At 51.2% G+C, this 23,074-nt stretch overlaps 1 protein-coding gene across 6 annotated transcripts in view; it reads left to right on the top strand.

The window, feature by feature from the left end:
* The window catches only part of LOC143031388 (uncharacterized), a 155,811-nt gene that overhangs the window by 30,687 nt on the left and 102,050 nt on the right, over nt 1-23,074 (top strand). For all 6 annotated transcript variants that reach the window (XM_076195136.1, XM_076195137.1, XM_076195138.1 and 3 more), the window contains 4 exons: nt 8,161-9,244; nt 15,045-15,668; nt 16,611-16,760; nt 22,829-22,947. In XM_076195136.1, coding sequence (XP_076051251.1) covers nt 9,167-9,244; nt 15,045-15,668; nt 16,611-16,760; nt 22,829-22,947 — 971 coding nt within the window. In that variant the 5' untranslated portion in view covers nt 8,161-9,166. The remainder of the gene's footprint in view (nt 1-8,160; nt 9,245-15,044; nt 15,669-16,610; nt 16,761-22,828; nt 22,948-23,074) is intronic.

Here is a 23,074-nt window from a genome sequence, read left to right as displayed (position 1 = left end):
TCTCCCCCTTCCTTCTCCCCTCCTCTTCCCCTTCCTTCTCCCCTCCTCTTCCTTCTCCCCTCCTCTTCCTCATCTTCCCCCTTCCTCCTCTTCCTCCTCGCCTCCTCTTCCTCTCTTCTCCTCCCCCTCTTCCCTCCCTTCTTCCTCCCCTCCTCTTCTCCTCCCCCTCCCCCTCTTCCCTCCCTTCCTCTTCCACTCTTCTTTTCCTCTTCCACTCTTCTTTTCCTCTTCCACTCTTCTTTTCCTCTTCCACTCTTCTTTTCCTCTTCCACTCTTCTTTTCCTCTTCCACTCTTCTTTTCCTCTTCCCCCTCTTCCTCCTCTTTCCCCTCTTCCTCCTCTTCCTCCTCTTTCCCCTCTTCTCTTCCTCTTCCCCCTCTTCTCCCTTCCTCCCCTCCTCTTCCCCTCCTCTTCTCTCTTCCCCCTTTCGTCTTCCCCTCTTCTCTTCCTCTTTCCCTCTTCTCTTCCTCTTCTCTTCCTCTTCCCTCTTCTCTTCCCCTCTTCCCCCTTTCTCCTCCCCTCCCCTTCCTCCTCCCCTCCCCCCTTCCTCCTCCCCTCCCCTCCCCCTTCCTCCTCCCCTCCCCTCCCCCCTTCCTCCTCCCCTCCCCCTTCCTCCTCCCCTTCCTCCTCCCCTCCCCCTTCCTCCTCCCCTCCCCCCCTCCCCCTTCCTCCCCTCCCCCTTCCTCCTCCCCTTCCTCCTCCCCTCCCCCTTCCTCCTCCCCTCCCCCTTCCTCCTCCCCCTCCCCTTCCTCCTCCCCTCCCCCTTTCTCCTCCCCCTTCCTCCTCCCCTCCCCCTTCCTCCTCCCCTCCCCCCTTCCTCCTCACCTTCCTCCTCCCCTTCCTCCTCCCCTCCCCCTTCCTCCTCCCCTCCCCCCTCCCCTCCCCCTTCCTCCTCCCCTCCCCCCTTCCTCCTCCCCTCCTCTCCCCCTCTTCTCCCCCTCCTCTTCCAGTCTTCTCTTCCTCCTCGTCCTCTCTTCTCCCTCTCTTCCTCCCCTCCTCTCTTCCTCTTCCCCTCTTCTCTTCCCCTTCCCCTCTTCTCTTCCCCTTCCCCTCTTCTCTTCCTCTTCCCCTCTCCCTCTCTTCCCCCTTTCTCCTCCTCTCCCCCCTTCCTCCCCTCTTCTCCCCCTCTTCCTCCCCTCCTCTACCAATCTTCTCTTCCTCTTCCTCCTCGTCCTCTCTTCTCCCTCTCTTCCCCCTTCCTCCTCCCCTCTTCTCTTCCTCTTCCCCTCTTCTCCCTCTCTTCCCCCCTTTCTCCTCCCCTCCCCCTTCCTCCTCCCCTCCTCTCCCCTCTTCTCCTCCCCTCCTCTTCCAATCTTCTCTCCCTCTTCCTCCTAGTCCTCTCTTCTCCCTCTCTTCCCCCTTCATCCTCTCCTCCTTTTCCCCCTTCTCTTCCCTCCCTTCCTCCTCCCCTCCTCTTCCCCTCTTCTCTCTTCTCCCCTCTTCCTCCTCTTCCTCCTCTTCCTCCTCTTCCTCATCTTCCTCCTCCTCGTTTCCATAACAGTGTATCAAGTAACGCTACCAGCAGACCCCGCCACCGCCGCCCCACAGTCTACGGCAACGGTCACATGGGCGGGGAGCGAGTGCCGGCTGCTCGGGGCTGCACCTCGACATGGGACAGAAGGTGTGTGCGGGGAGAGAAGCCTCTCCGACACCCCTCTTGGAGGAGGAAGAGGAAGAGGAGGATGGGGGAGGGACTTTCATGCCCACCTCCTCCTCATCTTCCTCCTCTTCTTTCCTTCTCTTCCTCCTCTGCCTCCTTTTCTTCCTCTTCTCTTTCTCCTCTGCCTCCTTTTCTTCCTCTTCTTGTTCCTCCTCTGCCTCCTTTTCTTCATCTTCCTCCTCCTACTCCTGTTCCTCCACCTCCTCTTCCTCCTCCTCATCCCCTCTTCCTCCCCTCTTCCTCCTCATCCTTCTCTTCCTCCTCATCCTTCTCTTCCTCTTCTTCCTACTCCTGTTCCTCTTCCTCCTCTTCCTTATTCTCTCCCTTTTCCTCTCCCTCCTTTTCCTCTTTCTTCTTCCTCCTCTTCCTTCTTCCTCCTCTTCCTTATTCTCTCCTCCTCCTTTTCTTATTCTCTCCCTCCTCCTTCTCCTCCTCCTCCTCCTCCTCCTCCTCTTCCTCTTCTCCTCTTCCTTATTTTATCCCTTTTCCTCCTCCTTCCTCCTCTCTTCCTCCTTTTCTTACTTATTCTCTCCCTCCTCCTCCTCCTCCTCTTCTTCTTCCTCTTCCTCCTCTTTTCCTTATTCTCTTTCTCCTCTTCTTCATCGTCTTCCTCTCTCTCTCTCTCTCTCTCTCCTTTATTTATTAGAAAATGGGGAGTGGTCCCCATTCGTGACCGTGGTCCGTAGGAGGGGGGGGGCGGGATTCGAAGTCTTTGGAGTCCAATCGTGATGTCATCAGTCGTCGTCGCACATGTGGCTAACATTAGCAGTTCACACTCCTCCTCCTCCTCCTCCTCTTCCTCCTCTTCCTCCTCTTCCTCCTCCCCCTCTTCCTCCTCATACCCTCCCCCTTTCTCCTCCTTCCCCATACTACCAGAAAGATATTAACAAACTAGAAAAAAGAGTGGAACGGAGAATGACCAAAATGATACCAAGAATGAGAAATCTGCCGTATGAAGACAGACTTAAAAGTCTAAACTTATTCTCACTTTTAAAAAGAAGAATGCGAGGAGATTTGATTGAGGGTTTTAAAATGTTCAAAGGCTTTGGCAACATTAATGTCAAAGATTACTTCTCATTAGACCAATCAAATACAAGAAGACGCCGCGATTTTAATGTAATTGGCAAAAGATTCTCTACGAACGAAAGTGTGCTCTTCTTCTTTAACCGGGTTGTTAATGTGTGGAATTCGCAGTGGCGGCGCCAGGGGGGGGGCTTGGGGGGGGGGCTTTAGCCCCCCAAAAAGTGGCCAGCCCCCCCATTAGCCCCCCCAACTGAAATGAGCAAATTGAAAATTTAAAACACTCATTGAAATAATTTTATTAAGTGGAATTTTTAATTGCCAGGGCTAAAGATTTGTCAGCCATCAGTGCTAGCCCAACCATAACCCCCTCCCCTTCTGAAATGAGGATGATATATGTGTATTATCATATTACTATTAGCCCCCCAAAAAAAATTTGCTCAGCCCCCCCTTAGCCTCCCCAACTAAAAATTCCTGGCGCCGCCGCTGGGAATTCGTTACCTTCCACTGTCGTTGAAAGTAATACGATAACAACAATTAAAAATCGCCTAGATAAATACTTGGAATGTAATCCGCAAATCAAATATTGTCCCTTGCAATAAAAGATATGACAACCAGGCATTTAATTGCAATTGGATCAATTGGATAGGATAGTGACAGCAGTGGTGTTAGTTCATCTTCTGACCTGTTTTCTTAACTGTAGCTTAGTATAGTAAACACAAACAGCCTCGTTAGGGCCAGTAGGCCTCCTGCTGTTGTTTGTTCTTCCTTTGTGTTCTTTTGTGTTTGTGTTCCTCTTCCTCTTCTTCCTCCTCTTCCCCCTCCTCTTCATATTCATCCTGTTCCCCTCTTCTTCCTCCTCATCATCCTTATCATCATCCTTATCATCATCATCATCCTCGTCTTCCTCTTCATCCTCCTCTTCCTCTCTTCTTCCTCTTCCTCCTCCTCCTCCCAGGAAACAAAGTGGAGGAAGAGTAGGAAGAAAAAGGAGGAGGAGAACGACGACAAAGAGGAGGAGGAGGATGACGAAGAGGAGGAGGAAGACGACGAAGATGAGGAGAAGGAGGACGACGAAGAGGAGGAGGAGGAAGACGACGAAGATGAGGAGGAGAAAGACGACGAAGATGAGGAGGAGAAAGACGACGAAGATGAGGAGGAGAAAGACGACGAAGATGAGGAGGAGGGAGAGGACGAAGAGGAAGAGGAGGACGACAAAGATGAGGAGAAAGAGGACGAAGAGTAGGAGGAGGAGGACGATGAAGATGAGGAGTAGGAGTAGGAGGAGGGAGAGGACGAAGAGCATATGAGCTGTTGAACAGCTGTCGCAGAGTCACCCTCTCCTCCTCCTCCTCCTCCTCCTCCTCCTCCTCCTCCTAGTCCTCCCCCCTCCTCCTCCTCCTCCCCCTCCTCCTCCTCCTCCTCCTCCCCCTCCTCCTCCTCCTCCCCCTCCTCCTCCTCCTCCTCCTCCTCCTCCCCCTCCTCCTCCTCCTCCTCCCCCTCCTCCTCCTCCTCCTCCCCCCCCTCCTCCTCCTCCTCCCCCTCCTCCTCCCTCCTCCCCCTCCTCCTCCCTCCTCCTCCCTCCTCCTCCTCCCTCCTCCTCCTCCTCCTCCTCCTCCTTCTCCTCCTCACCTCCTCCTCCTTCGCCCCTACTACAGGAGCAACATGTCTGGCTGATTTGCTTTATTGACTCTCTCTCTCTCTCTCTCTCTCTCTCTCTCTCATCATCCCTGTATATTAAGTACACTTGTTGCTGGCAATGCGGCAGGGCGTAGTACACCATAACTTGGGTCATCTCTGATTTCTTTTAACTTATTTATTTATTCATTTGTATAAATTCATCCTCCATTGGAAAGTAACCGACGGGTCCTCACGAACGTCGCGCACGCCACACAAATTTTGAATATAACCCCATTTTATAATTGTTAGTAATAACTAATGATAATATTAATAATAATAATATTATTATTATTATTATTATTATTATTATTATTATTATTATTATTATTACTAATAATAATAATAATAATAATAGTGATAATAATGACTATATTAGTCTGGATTTTGTCGACATTTTGCACAATCGTTTGGTAAATCGAAAATCTTTCTTGTAAATATTTCATATCTTGAGTGTTAGTAATAACTAATAGTAATATTAATAATGGTAATAATTATGATAGTCTTTGAATTTTGTCGATATTTTGCAGTCGTTTCTGAACTCAAAACTGTTTCTCGTAAACATTTCATAATTTGAGTGTTAGTAATAACTAATAGTGATATTGATAATAGTAGTAGTAGTAATAATGATAATAATAATAATAAATGATAATAATAATGATAATGTTAGTCTTTGGATTTTTGTCGACATTTTGCATCGTCGTTTTGGAAGTCGAAAATTGTTCTCGCAAACATTTCATGTCTTGAATGTTGGGGGTCGGGGATCCCACGAAGACGTTCCAGGAAGGGGCCCCGTGGTATATAGGGCCCCCGTGGTAATTGCCCCCCCCCCCACCGGCACACATTACCTCTGAGAATACCTAGTGGGGGGAATTGGGGGGTGGGAGGTGAGGGGTGGGGTGGGTGGAGGTCCTTGTATCGGGGTCTGGACCTCGCACGCACACCTGGTAGCAAATGTGCCTATTACTGGTACGGCTGTCACGCGAAGGAGAGAAAGAGAGAGAGAGAGACTGTGGGGGTCAGAGAGAGAGAGATTTGACGGGGCGGGAGAGAAAGTGTGTGTAATAATAATAATAATAGAAGGTTTACTTCAATTGCAGTAGTACACTGACAATAATACATTGCAAAAGCTGATTAAAAATATAGGACTTAGAGTATATACACTGTATAAGTTCACATGGAGTTGATTATGCGCACAATGGATGGGATGGCACTGTTTTTGTAGCGTGTGTGTGTGTGAGTGAGAGAGAGAGAGAGAGAGAGAGAGAGAGAGAGAGAGAGAGAGAGGGGGGAGAGAAAACGAAAGAGGGGAGAGAGAGAGAGAGAGGTTCTCTCTGTGAGCTAATAGTCGGGTCGATACAATCCAGTTTCTTCATGTAGGCAAGCCCAAGAGTTGTGGACTGCTGGGTGTGAGACTGGGACCGGGGTCCACGCTTACTGGCAGGTTTTCAGGCAAGCCACGCCCCTCTGCCACCTAAGCTCCTCCCACTGATTGCACAAGCCCCTCCCCCTTCTCCATAGGCACCGCCCACTGATGCCATAGCTCCACCTACTGGCTGCATAAGCCCTACCCCATTGTCCGTAGCTCCACTTACTGGCTGCATAAGCCCTACCCCCTTGTACGTAGCTCCACTTACTGGTTGTATAGGCCCCGCCACTGACGTCATAGCTCCACTTACTGGTTGTATATGCCCCGCCCACTGACGTCATAGCTTCACTTACTGGTTGTATAGGCCCCGCCCACTGACGTCATAGCTGCACCTATTTATTGCATAGGCCCCGCCCACTGACGCCACAGCTCCGCCTAATGATGAAATAATTTTTTTTAATCGCATTTTTTATAATTTGTTTTCATGATTTTTTACACGTCCAAATTTGTTCAGATATTAAATATCAAGACATCAGACACGGTATAAAATTAAACAAGTAATTGACCTTTTTAGTCAGGACTGAGATGTTGCAACAAGTGTAGGTACTGTATATGGGCCAATATGGCTACCTTACAAAATTTACTCTTAGTATAATCTTCAAAGATTAAAAACTCCAAATGTCCTTCTCATGAATGGATAAACATACACACAAAATAGGATATACAATAAGGTATGCACAAATTAACCGTGGTCTTTGGGCCTGGCAAATATAAAAAAAAACACACACGAAAATATCAATTTTTTTTTCTTTCTATAAAAAAACATGTTTTTACAAAAAACTTTTTTATATACGAAAAAACACGGTCTCGTTTAGTTGCATCTATAGCCCCGCCCACTTTTTTTTTTTTTACCACGCCCTCGTAAGGCTCGCTGGGGACGTCCCCCAAAACAACAGAAACTCCGCCTCTGTGGGCACTGAATTTGTTGAGAGCTGCTGTGTTATTAAACTTGAGGCGGACAGACTGGAAGGGGAGGTTGATGGGTGGGGTACGAGGGAGGGAGGGAGGGAGGGACAAGACTTGGGGGGGGGGGATCTTAGCTTATCCTAATCTTAATCCTAAACATTCTCTTCCCTTCCCCCTTCCCCGCTTCCTTCTCTTCCTCTTCTTCCTCTTCTTCCTCTTCCTCTTCTTCTTCCTCTTCCTCTTCCTCCGCTTCCTTCTCTTCCTCCTCTTTCCTCCCCTTCCTTCTCTTCCTCCTCTTCCTCCCCTTCCTTCTCTTCCTCCCCTTCCTTCTCTTCCTCCTCTTCCTCCCCTTCCTTCTCTCTCCTCCCGCTCCTCCTCTTCCTTCTCTTCCTCTTTCTTCTCTCTCCTCCTCCTCCTCCTCTTCCTCCCCTTCCTTCTCTTCCTCCCCTTCCTTCTCTTCCTCCTCTTCCTTCTCTTCCTCCTCTTCCTTCTCTTCCTCCTCTTCCTCCTCTTCCTCCCCTTCTTTCTCTTCCTCCTCTTCCTCCCCTTCCTTCTCTTCCTCCTCTTCCTTCCCTTCCTCCCCTTCCTTCCCTTCCTCCCCTTCCTCCTCTTCCTCCCCTTCCTTCCCTTCCTCCCCTTCCTCCTCTTCCTCCCCTTCCTCCTCTTCCTCCCCTTCCTCCTCTTCCTCCCCTTCCTTCTCTTCCTTCTCTTCCTCTTTCTTCTCTCTCCTCCCCTTCCTTCTCTTCCTCCTCTTCCTTCCCTTCCTCCTCTTCCTTCCCTTCCTTCTCTTCCTTCTCTTCCTTCTCTTCCTCTTTCTTCTCTCTCCTCCCTCTCCTCCTCTTCCTTCTCTTCCTCGTTCTTCTCTCTCCTCCTATCCTCCCCCTCCTCCTATCCTCCCCCTCCTCCCGTTCCTCTTCCTCCTCCTCTTTCTCCTCCTCAATTCCCACTCCTCCCGTTCCTCGTCCTCCTCCTCTTTCTCCTCCTCAATTCCCCCTCCTCCCGTTCCTCTTCCTCCTCCTCTTTCTCCTCCTCAATTCCCCCTCCTCCCGTTCCTCTTCCTCCTCCTCTTTCTCCTCCTCAATTCCCCCTCCTCCCGTTCCTCTTCCTCCTCCTCTTTCTCCTCCTCAATTCCCCCTCCTCCTCTTCCTCCGCTTCCTCCTTTTCATCTTTCTTCTCTCTCTCCTCCCTCTCCTCTTCCCCTCCCCCTCCTCCCGTTCCTCTTCCTTCGCCTCTTTCTCCTCCTCAATTCCTCCTCTTCCTCCCCTCTCCCCCTCCCCCTCCTCCCGTTTCTCTTCCTCCTCCTCCTCAATTCCCCCTCATCCGCTCCGTATATGACATAGACTTTATAGATGTTTTGACGACTTGAGGTGCACCTCTTCGGACCGGAGGCACGCATCAGTTTATTTTATAGTCCTTATTGAAAGTCCCCCCCCGTGTACTAACCTCCGTCCTCTTTTCCCCCCCTACAGGAGACGCCTCTTCCCCAGCGATGGGCTCCCCTCCTCAGGGGACCGTTGAGGTCGTGTTCTTGTGGGAGGAAACGTGGTAGAACTCCCCAGACATACATCAGGAGCCCCTGCACCAGGAGCCCTCCCTTCGCCAGTAGCAGCAAGAAGAAGTATAGTTCGTCCTTATCGCCGTCGTCGTCGTCGTCATCCTCCTCCTCCTCCCTTTCCTCCTCCTCCATGATTCTCTCGTCCTTGCTTGGTCGACCTAAGACTCGTCCTACACACGGTCTGTCCGTCAGGAGGTTCGAGATCGCTTCCGAAATCTCCTCCTCCTCCTCGTTCTCCTCCTTGTCCTCGTTGTTGGCCTACTCCTTCTCCTCCCTTTCCCTCTCCTCTTCCTCCTCCCTCTTCCTCACCCACGCCCTGAGCCCTGAGTCTCCCGCGGCGCCGCCCATGACCTGAGGACCCGCCGCCCCTCCTTCTCCCCCCCACAGTCCCCCCGCACCGCTCGTTCTGGCCTGCGTCAGGCAGGTCGCCCCCCAGCAGGTGGCGTGGGACCTCCTCTTAGTGGACGACAAGGCTCAGGAGCTCGCCCTCGGGGTTCTTCTCCCCGCGAGGCTGCGCCTCCTCTCCCTCCTCCACCATTTAACCTCCTCCTCGGTCTCCCCCACCACCTCCTCCTACTCCTCCGAGTTCCCTCCCAGGCCTCGCCGTCGTCCCTCGGGCCCTCCGCCCGACCACCCCCGCCCTCGTCCTCGCCTTCGTCAGTAGCTGCTCCTTGACCCTCGCCGCCGTGCCTCACCGAGTCCTCAGACCCCTTGGCGGCGGTAGCGGTGGTGGTGGAGGGGGAGGAGGAGGAGGAGGAGGCGGAGGAGGAGGAGGTCTGTGTAGCTGTGGCTGTGGTTGTGGCTGCGGCGGAGGCGGTGGCGGAGGGTGTGGCGGTCTCGGGTGTGGAGGGGGAGGAGGAGGTGGCGGCGAAGGAGGAGGAGGGGGAGGTGGGTGGTGGAGGTGGAGGGAGGCGCGAACCATGGATCACAGCGTGAAGGCGATGGCGTCTCACCGGAAGGTCGCCTTCGCTCGGCTCTGCAATCGACACAGGTTTGAGGTGAGTAAGGACCTTCCTGACGAAGGAAGTCCCCCCCCCTGAATTTGGAGGTTTGCGGTGAGTAAGGACCTTCCTGACGAAGAAGGTCCCCCCTGGGGTTTGAGGTGAGTAAGGACCTTCCTGACGAAGAAGGTCCCCCTGAGGTTTGCGGTGAGTAAGGACCTTCCTGACGAAGAAGGTCGCCCCTGAGGTTTGCGGTGAGTAAGGACCTTCCTGACGAAGAAGGTCGCCCCTGAGGTTTGAGGTGGTAAGGACCTTCCTGACGAAGAAGGTCCCCCCTGAGGTTTGCGGTGAGTAAGGACCTTCCTGACGAAGAAGGTCGCCCCTGAGGTTTGCGGTGAGTAAGGACCTTCCTGACGAAGAAGGTCGCCCCTGAGGTTTGAGGTGAGTAAGGACCTTCCTGACGAAGAAGGTCGCCCCTGAGGTTTGCGGTGAGTAAGGACCTTCCTGACGAAGAAGGTCGCCCCCGAGTTTTGTCGATGGTATGCTTAGAAATAAAAAATCCTTGTATAAATCTTTCCTTACATGAATCTTGTATAAATCCTTAAGAATCTTATGGTAGTATTCTTAAAAAAAAATCTTTCCTTGTATGAATCTTTCCTTATATGAATCATATAAATCCTTAACTGTGAATCTTACGGTGGCATTCTTAATAAGATATTTCCTTGTATAAATCTTTCTTATATAAATCTTGTATAAATCCTTAAGAATCCTTGGAAAGGAAAGATTTTTTTAAGAATACCACCGAAAGAATCTTACGGTGGTATTCTTAAAAAAAATCTTTCCTTGTATAAATCTTTCTTATATAAATCTTACATAAATCCTTGGAAGGGAAAGAATTTTTTTAAGAATACCACCGTGTGTTTCTTTGACCTTGTTCCACCGCGAAGCCCAGAGCTCAACTTAAAACAAATGACGGATCACGCTAAGAATCGTCACCGCAGATTTCGATAGGGTGACAATTCTTCACGTGGACTACTCTAGGGTGACAATTCTTCACGTGGACTATCCTAGGGTGACAATTCTTCACGTGGACTATCCTAGGGTGACAATTCTTCACGTGGACTAACCTAGGGTGACAATTCTTCACGTGGACTATCCTGGGGTGACAATTCTTCACGTGGACTATCCTAGGGTGACAATTCTTCGCGTGGACTATCCTAGGGTGATAATTCTTCGCGTGGACTATCCTAGGGTCATAATTCTTCGCGTGGACTATCCTAGGGTCATAATTCTTCGCGTGGACTATCCTAGGGTGACAGTTTTTCACGTGGACTATCCTAGGGTGACAATTCTTCACGTGGACTATCCTAGGGTGACAATTCTTCACGTGCACTATCCTAGGGTGACAATTCTTCGTGTGGACTATCCTAGGGTGACAATTCTTCGCGTGGACTATCCTAGGGTGACAATTCTTCGCGTGGACTATCCTAGGGTGACAATTCTTCATGAGGACTATCCTAGGGTGATAATTCTTCACGTGGACTATCCTAGGGTGACAATTCTTCACGTGGACTATCCTAGGGTGACAATTCTTCACGTGGACTATCCTAGGGTGACAATTCTTCGCGTGGACTATCCTAGGGTGACAATTCTTAACGTGGACTATCCTAGGGTGATAATTCTTCGCGTGGACTATCCTAGGGTGACAGTTCTTCACGTGGACTATCCTAGGGTGACAATTCTTCACGTGCACTATCCTAGGGTGACAATTCTTCACGTGCACTATCCTAGGGTGACAGTTCTTCACGTGGAATATCCTAGGGTGACAATTCTTCATGTGCACTATCCTAGGGTGACAATTCTTCGTGTGGACTATCCTAGGGTGACAATTGTTCATGTGGACTATCCCAGGGTGACAATTCTTCGCATGGACTATCCTAGGGTGACAATTCTTCACGTGGACTATCCTAGGGTGACAATTCTTCACGTGGACTATCTTAGGGTGACAATTCTTCATGTGGGCCATCCTGGGTCTGTGATTCTTCGGTTGTATAAGTTGATGACTAACCTTAACCCTCATTCAACCTAATCTTTATTCCACTGTTGATAATTAATAGGCGTAATAGGGGTGGCAATTCTTCAGTTGGGGTTTGATTCTTTGTGTGATCAATAACCGACTTTTGTAAAATATTTTGGCCAATGGCATAAGGACCTAAAAGTCGTACAACCTCAGGGTCTATGATTGGCCAAGTTAATTTCTTTTTGTAAAATATTTTGGCCAATGACATAAGGACCTAAAAGTCGTACAACCTCAGCATCTATGATTGGTCAAGTTCATTTCTTTTTGTAAAATATTTTGGCCGATGGCATAAGGACCTAAAATTCGTACAACCTCAGCGTCTATGATTGGTCAAGTTCATTTCTTTTTGTAAAATATTTTGGCCAATGACATTAAGACCTAAAAGTCGTACAACCTCAGCGTCTATGATTGGTCAAGTTCATTTATTTTTGTAAAATATTTTGGCCAATGGCATTAGGACCTAAAAGTCGTACAACCTCAGCGTCTACGATTGTCCAAGTTAATTTCTTTTTGTAAAATATTTTGGCCAATGGCATAAGGACCTAAAAGTCGTACAACCTCAGCGTCTATGATTGGTCAAGTTCATTTCTTTTTGTAAAATATTTTGGCCAATGGCATTAGGACCTAAAAGTCGTACAACCTCAGCGTCTACGATTGTCCAAGTTAATTTCTTTTTGTAAAATATTTTGGCCAATGGCATAAGGACCTAAAAGTCGTACAACCTCAGCGTCTATGATTGGCCAAGTTCATTTCTTTTTGTAAAATATTTTGGCCAATGGCATTAGGACCTAAAAGTCGTACAACCTCAGCGTCTACGATTGTCCAAGTTAATTTCTTTTTGTAAAATATTTTGGCCAATGGCATAAGGACCTAAAAGTCGTACAACCTCAGCGTCTATGATTGGCCAAGTTCATTTCTTTTTGTAAAATATTTTGGCCAATGGCATAAGGACCTAAAAGTCGTACCTCAGCGTCTATGATTGGCCAAGTTAATTTCTTTTTGTAAGATATTTTGGCCAATGGCATAAGGACCTGAAAGTCGTACAACCTCAGCGTCTATGATTGGCCAAGTTCATTTCTTTTTGTAAAATATTTTGGCCAATGGCACAAGGACCTGAAAGTCGTACAACCCTAGCATCTATGATTGGCCAAGTTCATTTCTTTTTGTAAAATATTTTGGCCAATGGCATAAGGACCTAAAAGTCGTACCTCAGCGTCTATGATTGGCCAAGTTCATTTCTTTTTGTAAGATATTTTGGCCAATGGCATAAGGACCTAAAAGTCGTACCTCAGCGTCTATGATTGGCCAAGTTAATTTCTTTTTGTAAGATATTTTGGCCAATGGCATAAGGACCTGAAAGTCGTACAACCTCAGCGTCTATGATTGGCCAAGTTCATTTCTTTTTGTAAAATATTTTGGCCAATGGCATAAGGACCTAAAAGTCGTACCTCAGCGTCTATGATTGGCCAAGTTCATTTCTTTTTGTAAGATATTTTGGCCAATGGTATAAGGACCTAAAAGTCGTACAACCCTAGCATCTATGATTGTCCAAATTAATTTCTTTTTGTAAAATATTTTGGCCAATGGCATTAGGACCTGAAAGTCGTACAACCCTAGCATCTATGATTGTCCAAATTAATTTCTTTTTGTAAAATATTTTGGCCAATGGCATAAGGACCTAAAAGTCGTACAACCTCAGCATCTATGATTGGCCAAGTTCATTTCTTTTTGTAAAATATTTTGGCCAATGGCATAAGGACCTAAAAGTCGTACAACCTCAGCATCTATGATTGGCCAAGTTCATTTCTTTTTGTAAAATATTTTGGCCAATGGCATAAGGACCTGAAAGTCGTACACAGCATCTATGATTGGCCAAGTTCATTTCTTTTTGTAAAATTCTTTGGCCAATGGCATAAGGACCTAAAAGTCCTCCTCCCCTCCTCTATGATTGACCAAATTCATTTCTTTTTGTAAAATATTTTGGCCAATGGCATTCCTCTCCCTCCTCTCTTTCTCCTCTCTCCTCCTTCTTCCTTTCTTTTTCTTCTTTTCCTCTCCTCCTCTTCCTCTTCTCTCTTCCTCTTTCTTCTCTTTCCCCTTCTCCTCTTCCTTCTCCTCTCTTCTTTCCTCCTCTTCCTCTTCCTTCCTTTTTCCTTTCTTCCTCTCCTTTTCCTCTTCCTTCTCTCTCTTCTTCCCTCTTCCCTCTCTTCTCTCTCCTTCTCCTCTTCCTTTCCTTCTCTCTTCCTCTTCTCCCTCTTCCTTTTCCTTCTTCCTTTTCCTCTCCGTTTCTCTCTCCCTTTCCCTCTTCTTCCCCTCTTCCTCCTCCTCTTCTCCCCTCTCCTCTTCCTCTCCTCCCTATCTCCTCCTCTTCTTCCTCTCCTCCTCTCCCTCTACTCCTCTTCCTCCCCTCCTCTTCCTCTTCCTCTTCCTCCTCCTCCTCCCCCTCCCCTCCTCTTCCTCCTTCCTCTCTTCGCTCCCTCCCCTCCTCTTCCTCCTTCCTCTCCTCCCCTCCTCTTCCTCCCCCTCCTCTTCCTCCTTCCCTTCCCCCCTCCTCCACCTTCCTCCCCCTCCTCCCCTCCTTCCCCTCCTCTTCCTCCTTCCCCCCCTCTTCCTCCTTCCCTCCTCTTCCTCCTTCCCCTCCTCTTCCTCCTTCCCCTCCTCTTCCTCCTTCCCCTCCTCTTCCTCCTTCCCCTCCTCTTCCTCCTTCCCCTCCTCTTCCTCCTTCCCCTCCTCTTCCTGCTCCTCTTCCTCTTTTTCCTTCCTCTTCTTTTCCTCTTTCCCCTCATTTTCCTCCTTCTCCTCCTCTTTCTCCTTCCCCTCCTCTTCGTCCTTCTCCTCTTCCTCCTTCCCCTCCTCTTCCTCCTTCCCCTCCTCTTCCTCCTTCCCCTCCTCTTCCTCCTTCCCCTCCTCTTCCTCCTTCCCCTCCTCTTCCTCCTTCCCCTCCTCTTCCTCCTTCCCCTCCTCTTCCTCCTTCCCCTCCTCTTCCTCCTTTCCCTCCTCTTCCTCCTTTCCCTCCTCTTCCTCCTTCCCCTCCTCTTCCTCCTTCCCCTCCTCTTCCACCCCCTCCTGTTCCTCTTCCTCCCCCTCCTGTTACTCTTCCTCCCCCTCCTGTTCCTCTTCCTCCCCGTCCTCCTCTTCCCCTTCCCCACTTCCCTCCTCTTCCTCCTTCCCCTCCTGTTCCTCTTCCTCCTTCTCCTCCTCCTCTTCCCCTTCCCCACTTCCCAACTCCTCTTCCTCCTCCTCCTCGTCTCCTTCGTTCCCATCCTCCTTCTCTTTTTATCTTTCCGTAGATGGGAAAGGGGGGCAAGGGGCAACTCCCCTTTGCCCCACTAGGGGCATGTGTGACCCCCCCCCCCCCAGTCGCCAAATATAATTTCGTTGAATTTTTTGAATTGTAAAATATCAGGAGTTCTTTCTCACCACTGCGAGCCTGGACAGTCTGATGCTCTACTTCCTGGTGAAGGAGGTGGCCATTAATGTCACCATTTCAGAGTTGAAATAGTAATTCTAGGGGGTGTGCCGATTAATCGCTAAGAATCGGCACTGTTTTTTTTTTTTTTTTTTTTGAATGGGCATCCTCATCGGCAGTATTTTGCCCCATGACGATGCCGATCTCGGGGAAAAAAAAAAAAAAAAAAAAAAAAAAAAAAAAAAAAAAAAAAAAAAAAAAAAAAAAATATATATATATATATATATATATATATATATATATATATATATATATATATATATATATATATATATATATATATATCTGACCCCCCCCACCTCTTCCAGAACGATGAGTTGGAGGAACTCTACGGGCGGTACACCCTCAAACTCCAGCAGGCCTCCGTCTCCGTCGCCGCCGCCCTTCTCCTACTCCTGTGCGTCGTCTTGGCCGCCCTCCACCTCGCCTACGTCTCGAACGGCGCCCTGGCCACGCCCGCGCCGGCGCCTCTAGCCCTCCTGGCGCTGGCCGTCCTCCTGACGGTGCTCCTGGTCCTTCTCCACACGCGCCTGATGCGGGACGCCTACCTCCTGCCGGCGTGCTATGGTCTCCTGGTGGTGGCCGCAGGCGTCGTAGCGGCCGCCCTCCCGCTGCCGGGCCTCGGAGGAGGAGGAGGAGGAGGGCGACCTTCCTCCTCCTCCTCCTCCTCCTCCTCCTCCGCGTCCTCCTCTTCGATCGGCGGCGGGGGCGCCAACAGGCTGTCCGGCAATTTCGGCGAGTTGGGCGGCTGGCAGGCGGTGCCCACGGCCGGCCAGGGCGTTTGGCAGCTCGCCTTCACCGTCTTCGTCGTCTACGCCCTCACGCCCCTGCAGACCTGGGCGGCCGCGCTCTACGGGGTGGCTCTGCCTGCCCTCCACATGGCCCTTGCACTTGCGTTCGCGCATACCTTCCCGGCCCTGCACTGGCAACAGGTAGGAAGGACCCTTAACCCCCCCCCCCCCCACTCCATCTCTTTCTGTATCTGTGATTATTATAATTATTGTTATTATTATTGTCTTATTATTATTATTATTATTATTATTATAATTATTGTTGTTATTATTGTCTATTATCATTATTATATTATTATTACTTGTATTATATTATTATTATTATATTATTATTATATTATTATTATTATTATTATGAAATTATTATTATTATTATTATCCATATTTTTATTATTACTTTATCATTATTATTATTACCGTTATTATTACTGCAATATTTTTATTTATATTGCTGTAATTACCATTATTTTTTATTTTATTATCATTATTATTACTGTAATTAATGATGATAATAAGAATATTAATATTATTACGTTATATTAGAGGGGGTTTACACGGACGGTCTAACGGTTCGTCGAACGCGGTTCGACAGACACGTGTTTAAGTGATGTGTGAACGTGTGAACGGGGTATTTGGGGTTTGACCAACGTGTTCGACAACCAAATACCCCGATCACACGTCACTTTAAACACCGTTAGACCGTCTAAACCCCCTCTTAGTTACCATAGTTATTTTTTGTAGTCATTATTATTATTGTTATTATTATTATTACTATATAATTAGTACTATATCATTATTATTATTATTATTGTTATTACTACTGCTAACACAATCATTACTACCATTTTTATTATATTATTCTATTATTATTACTATATTATTATTACTATATTATTATTATTATTATTATTATTGTTATTACTACTGCTAACACTATCATTACTACCATTTTTATTATTATATTATTATTCTATTATCATTATAGTATTATTATTACTACTACGGCTACTATCATTACTACCATTTTTATTATTTATTATTACTTATTATTATTATAAACACTCCCCTTTTCTGCCGCCGCAGCTGTTGGCGAACTTGGCCGTGGTAGTGGCGGTGAATGTCTGCGGCGTCTGGCTACACCACCTGATGGAGGCGGCCCAGCGCAAGGCCTTCCTCGACACCAGGAACTGCATAGCCGGCCGACTACAGATGGAGGACGAGAACGAGAAACTGGTGAGATGTTCGAGGGGGACCGAGGGCCACCTTCAAGGGTGACCTTCGAGGACCACCTCCGAGGGTGACCTCCGAGGGGGACCTGAGAACAACATGCACACACGGGAGGCGGTCCGGGTTCGAATCCCACCCAGGGCTGAAATAATTTCAGTATCGCTGCGCTTCGAATTGTTACTTCAATTCTCGTGGGCGGGGAGTTGGGGGCGCGTGTAAGGTCACAGCATTATGACCCATAGATCGGTCATATATTATGAGCTCTCTTCCGGGAGGGTAGTACCTGTCGACCACGAGTCCAACACGTGATCCAAGACCATGGTGAATCACACACACACACACACACACACACACACACACACACACACACACACACACACACACACACACACACACACACACACACACACACACACATCTATTCTGCCTTCTATTACTTTCCCTCCTCCTCTTCGTCCTTCTCCTCCTCTTCGTCCTCCTCGTCCTCCTCCTCCTCGTCCTCCTCCTCCTCGTCCTCCTCCTCCTCGTCCTCCTCCTCCTCGTCCTCCTCCTCCTCGTCCTCCTCCTCCTCCTCCTCCTCCTCCTCGTCCTCCTCCTCCTCCTCCTCCTCCTCCTCGTCCTCCTCCTCCTCCTCCTCGTCCTCCTCGTCCTCCTCCTCCTCCTCGTCCTCCTCCTCCTCGTCCTCGTCCTCCTCCTCGTCCTCCTCGTCCTCCTCCTCCTCCTCCTCGTCCTCATCCTCCTCCTCGTCCTCATCCTCCTCCTCGTCCTCCTCCTCGTCCTCATCCTCCTCCTCGTCCTCATCTTTCTCATCCTCCTGCTCGTCCTCCTCCTCTTGCACGTCCTCCTCCTCCTCCTCCTCCTCCTCCCCGTCCTCCTCCTCCTCCTCGTCCTCCTCTTCGTCCTCCTCCTCTTCGTCCTCCTCGTCCTCCTCGTCCTCCTCTTCGTCCTCCTCCTCTTCGTCCTCCTCGTCCTCCTCCTCCTCTTCGTCCTCCTCCTCCTCCTCTTCGTCCTCCTCCTCTTCGTCCTCCTCCTCCTCCTCTTCGTCCTCCTCCTCCTCTTCGTCCTCCTCCTCCTCTTCGTCCTCCTCCTCCTCCTCTTCGTCCTCCTCCTCCTCCTCTTCGTCCTCCTCCTCCTCCTCTTCGTCCTCCTCCTCCTCTTCGTCCTCCTCCTCCTCCTCTTCGTCCTCCTCCTCCTCCTCTTCGTCCTCCTCCTCCTCCTCTTCGTCCTCCTCCTCCTCCTCTTCGTCCTCCTCCTCCTCCTCTTCGTCCTCCTCCTCCTCCTCTTCGTCCTCCTCCTCTTCGTCCTCCTCCTCCTCCTCTTCGTCCTCCTCCTCTTCGTCCTCCTCCTCTTCGTCCTCCTCCTCCTCTTCGTCCTCCTCCTCCTCTTCGTCCTCCTCTTCGTCCTCCTCCTCCTCCTCCTCCTCTTCGTCCTCCTCCTCCTCTTCGTCCTCCTCCTCCTCCTCCTCCTCCTCCTCCTCCTCCTCCTCTTCGTCCTCCTCCTCCTCCTCCTCCTCTTCGTCCTCCTCCTCTTCGTCCTCCTCCTCCTCCTCTTCGTCCTCCTCCTCCTCCTCTTCGTCCTCCTCCTCCTCCTCTTCGTCCTCCTCCTCCTCCTCTTCGTCCTCCTCCTCCTCTTCGCCCTCCTCCTCCTCCTCTTCGTCCTCCTCCTCCTCCTCTTCGTCCTCCTCCTCCTCCTCTTCGCTCCTCCTCCTCCTCCTCTTCGTCCTCCTCCTCCTCCTCTTCGTCCTCCTCCTCCTCTTCGTCCTCCTCGTCCTCCTCCTCCTCTTCGTCCTCCTCCTCCTCTTCGTCCTCCTCCTCCTCTTCGTCCTCCTCCTCCTCTTCGTCCTCCTCCTCCTCCTCTTCGTCCTCCTCCTCCTCCTCTTCGTCCTCCTCCTCCTCCTCTTCGTCCTCCTCCTCCTCCTCCTCTTCGTCCTCCTCCTCCTCTTCGTCCTCCTCCTCCTCCTCCTCTTCGTCCTCCTCTTCGTCCTCCTCCTCTTCGTCCTCCTCTTCGTCCTCCTCCTCTTCGTCCTCCTCCTCCTCGTCCTCCTCGTCCTCCTCCTCTTCGTCCTCCTCCTCTTCGTCCTCCTCCTCGTCCTCCTCCTCTTCGTCGTCCTCCTCGTCCTCCTCCTCCTCGTCCTCCTCCTCCTCGTCCTCCTCCTCGTCCTCCTCCTCCTCCTCGTCCTCCTCCTCCTCTTTCTCCTCCTCCTCGTCCTCCTCTTCGTCCTCCTCCTCTTCGTCCTCCTCCTCTTCGTCCTCCTCCTCTTCGTCCTCCTCCTCTTCGTCCTCCTCTTCGTCCTCCTCCTCTTCGTCCTCCTCCTCTTCGTCCTCCTCCTCTTCGTCCTCCTCCTCGTCCTCCTCCTCTTCGTCCTCGTCCTCTTCGTCCTCCTCCTCTTCGTCCTCCTCCTCTTCCTCCTCCTCTTCGTCCTCCTCCTCCTCTTCGTCCTCCTCCTCCTCTTCGTCCTCCTCCTCTTCGTCCTCCTCCTCTTCGTCCTCCTCCTCCTCTTCGTCCTCCTCCTCCTCTTCGTCCTCCTCCTCCTCTTCGTCCTCCTCCTCCTCTTCGTCCTCCTCCTCTTCGTCCTCCTCCTCTTCGTCCTCCTCCTCCTCTTCGTCCTCCTCCTCTTCGTCCTCCTCCTCGTCCTCCTCCTCCTCGTCCTCCTCCTCCTCGTCCTCTTCGTCCTCCTCGTCCTCTTCGTCCTCCTCGTCCTCCTCCTCTTCGTCCTCCTCCTCTTCGTCCTCCTCCTCTTCGTCCTCCTCCTCTTCGTCCTCCTCCTCTTCGTCCTCCTCCTCTTCGTCCTCCTCCTCTTCGTCCTCCTCCTCCTCTTCGTCCTTCTCCTCCTCCTCCTCTTCGTCCTCCTCCTCCTCCTCCTCCTCCTCCTCCTCCTCCTCTTCGTCCTCCTCTTCGTCCTCCTCCTCCTCCTCCTCCTCTTCGTCCTCCTCTTCGTCCTCCTCCTCTTCTTCGTCCTCCTCTTCGTCCTCCTCCTCTTCGTCCTCCTCCTCCTCGTCCTCCTCCTCTTCGTCCTCCTCCTCCTCGTCCTCCTCCTCCTCGTCCTCCTCCTCGTCCTCCTCCTCCTCTTCGTCCTCCTCTTCGTCCTCCTCCTCCTCCTCCTCTTCGTCCTCCTCCTCCTCCTCCTCTTCGTCCTCCTCCTCCTCTTCGTCCTCCTCCTCCTCTTCGTCCTCCTCCTCCTCTTCGTCCTCCTCCTCCTCTTCGTCCTCCTCCTCCTCTTCGTCCTCCTCCTCCTCTTCGTCCTCCTCTTCGTCCTCTTCGTCCTCTTCGTCCTCCTCCTCTTCGTCCTCCTCTTCGTCCTTCTCTTCGTCCTCCTCCTCTTCGTCCTTCTCCTCTTCGTCCTTCTCCTCTTCGTCCTCCTCCTCCTCTTCGTCCTCCTCCTCCTCTTCGTCCTCCTCCTCCTCTTCGTCCTCCTCCTCCTCTTCGTCCTCCTCCTCCTCTTCGTCCTCCTCCTCCTCTTCGTCCTCCTCCTCCTCTTCGTCCTCCTCCTCCTCTTCGTCCTCCTCCTCCTCTTCGTCCTTCTCTTCGTCCTCCTCCTCCTTTTCGTCCTCCTCCTCCTTTTCGTCCTCCTCCTCCTTTTCGTCCTCCTCCTTTTCGTCCTCCTCCTTTTCGTCCTCCTCCTCCTTTTCGTCCTCCTCCTCCTTTTCGTCCTCCTCCTCCTTTTCGTCCTCCTCCTCCTTTTCGTCCTCCTCCTCCTTTTCGTCCTCCTCCTCCTTTTCGTCCTCCTCCTCCTTTTCGTCCTCCTCCTCCTTTTCGTCCTCCTCCTCCTTTTCGTCCTCCTCCTTTTCGTCCTCCTCCTCCTTTTCGTCCTCCTCCTCCTTTTCGTCCTCCTCCTCCTTTTCGTCCTCCTCCTCCTTTTCGTCCTCCTCCTCCTTTTCGTCCTCCTCCTCCTTTTCGTCCTCCTCCTCCTTTTCGTCCTCCTCCTCCTTTTCGTCCTCCTCCTCCTTTTCGTCCTCCTCCTCCTTTTCGTCCTCCTCCTCCTTTTCGTCCTCCTCCTCCTTTTCGTCCTCCTCCTCCTTTTCGTCCTCCTCCTCCTTTTCGTCCTCCTCCTCCTTTTCGTCCTCCTCCTCCTTTTCGTCCTCCTCCTCCTTTTCGTCCTCCTCCTCCTTTTCGTCCTCCTCCTCCTTTTCGTCCTCCTCCTTCTTTTCGTCCTCCTCCTTCTTTTCGTCCTCCTCCTCCTCTTCGTCCTCCTCCTCTTCGTCCTCCTCCTCCTTTTCGTCCTCCTCCTCCTCTTCGTCCTCCTCCTCTTCGTCCTCCTCCTCCTCCTCCTCTTCGTCCTCTTCGTCCTCCTCTTCGTCCTCCTCTTCGTCCTCTTCGTCCTCGTCCTCCTCTTCGTCCTCGTCCTCCTCCTCCTCTTCGTCCTCGTCCTCCTCCTCCTCTTCGTCCTCGTCCTCCTCCTCCTCTTCGTCCTCGTCCTCCTCCTCCTCTTCGTCCTCGTCCTCCTCCTCCTCTTCGTCCTCGTCCTCCTCCTCCTCTTCGTCCTCGTCCTCCTCCTCCTCTTCGTCCTCGTCCTCCTCCTCCTCTTCGTCCTCGTCCTCCTCCTCCTCTTCGTCCTCGTCCTCCTCCTCCTCTTCGTCCTCGTCCTCCTCCTCCTCTTCGTCCTCGTCCTCCTCCTCTTCGTCCTCGTCCTCCTCTTCGTCCTCCTCCTCGTCCTCGTCTTCGTCCTCTTCGTCCTCGTCCTCCTCCTCGTCCTCTTCGTCCTCGTCCTCCTCCTCGTCCTCCTCCTCCTCCTCTTCGTCCTCGTCCTCTTCGTCCTCGTCCTCCTCCTCTTCGTCCTCGTCCTCCTCCTCTTCGTCCTCGTCGTCCTCGTCCTCCTCTTCGTCCTCGTCCTCCTCCTCCTCTTCTTCCTCGTCCTCCTCCTCCTCTTCGTCCTCGTCCTCCTCCTCCTCTTCGTCCTCGTCCTCCTCCTCCTCTTCGTCCTCGTCCTCCTCCTCCTCTTCGTCCTCGTCCTCCTCCTCCTCCTCCTCTTCGTCCTCGTCCTCCTCCTCTTCGTCCTCCTCCTCCTCCTCTTCCTCGCCCCCCTCTTCCTCGCCCTCATCCTCCTCGCCCTCATCCTCCTCGTCCTCTCCCTCTCTCTTCTCGCTATCTCTCTCTTCTCTCCTCTCTCTCTTCTCTCCTCTCTCCCCCTCTTTCTCTCCCCCTCTTTCTCTCCCTGTCTCTCTCTCTCTCTCTCTCTCTCTCTCTCTCTCTCTCTCTCTCTCTCTCTCTCTCTCTCTCCTCTCTCTCTCACTCCCCTTTTCTCCGCTCCCCCGTCTCCCTCTTTCTCCCTCCTCCCCTCCCCTCTCCTCCCTCCTCCCCTCCCCTCTCCTCCCTCCCCCCCTCCCCTCTCCTCCCTCCTCCCCTCCCCTCTCCTCCCCCTCCCCCCCTCTCCTCCCCCTCCCCCTGACTTCCTATTTCTTCCCTGAATCTAATCTAATATTGGCGGACTATTTTATTTTTTATATTCGCGGCGGAGATGCACTTCCGCTAACCCATCCCCCCGCCAAAAAAAAAAATGCAAATCCATTTAAGCCTCGTGATGACTTACCCTCTTCGTTCCTCAGACTCCGCTTGGCGACATGACGTCACACGAAACAAACATGGCCGTCGTCATTACACACACACACACACAGACAGAGAGAGAGAGAGAGAGAGAAGGATAGACAGAGATTGATTAATTTGGGAGATATGGCAGACTTGTATCTGTTGAATTGGACACGAGTTGCGTAAGACGTGGCAACGTTGTGTTTGTTTACTTTGGGCTGGAACGACGGCAATCTAGAGAACTTTGGCAGCGCTGTTTTTTGCACTCAGTCACGCCCGTACGGACCAGAGGCACGCGCCTTCCAGTCACGCAGAAATGAATGTCATTTTAACTGACCTTACATTGTGATACATTTTTTTTATAGTTTCCTCCTGTCGCCAGTGAACTCTTCCTACACACACACACACACACACACACGCACACACACACACACACACACACACACACGCACACACACACACGCACACACACACACACAAAGTTTGTGAAACTTGGGGTAAGTTCAAGATGTGGCAACGCTTTGTTTATTTACGTGTTCTTCCTCCTCCAGGAGCGGTTGCTTCTCTCGGTGCTGCCGGAGCACGTCGCCCTCGAGATGAAGGCCGACATCGTCTCCCCCGTCGAGCGTCAGTTCCACAAGATTTATATCCAACGCCACGAGAACGTCAGGTAAGTATTGCTGGAGCCAGGCAGTGAGGGAGGCGCCCACTGGTAACAAACATTATCGTTTATTGCCAGTTTTATCACCAACACACACACACACACACACACACACACACACACACACACACACGGC

The sequence above is a fragment of the Oratosquilla oratoria genome, chromosome 12 (genome assembly GCF_046742065.1).
Source record: "Oratosquilla oratoria isolate Oo_2021 chromosome 12, ASM4674206v1, whole genome shotgun sequence".
Classification (NCBI taxonomy): Eukaryota; Metazoa; Arthropoda; class Malacostraca; order Stomatopoda; family Squillidae; genus Oratosquilla; species Oratosquilla oratoria.
Note: the sequence above shows the minus strand (reverse complement) of the source record. Positions and strands in the feature narration are given on the sequence as shown.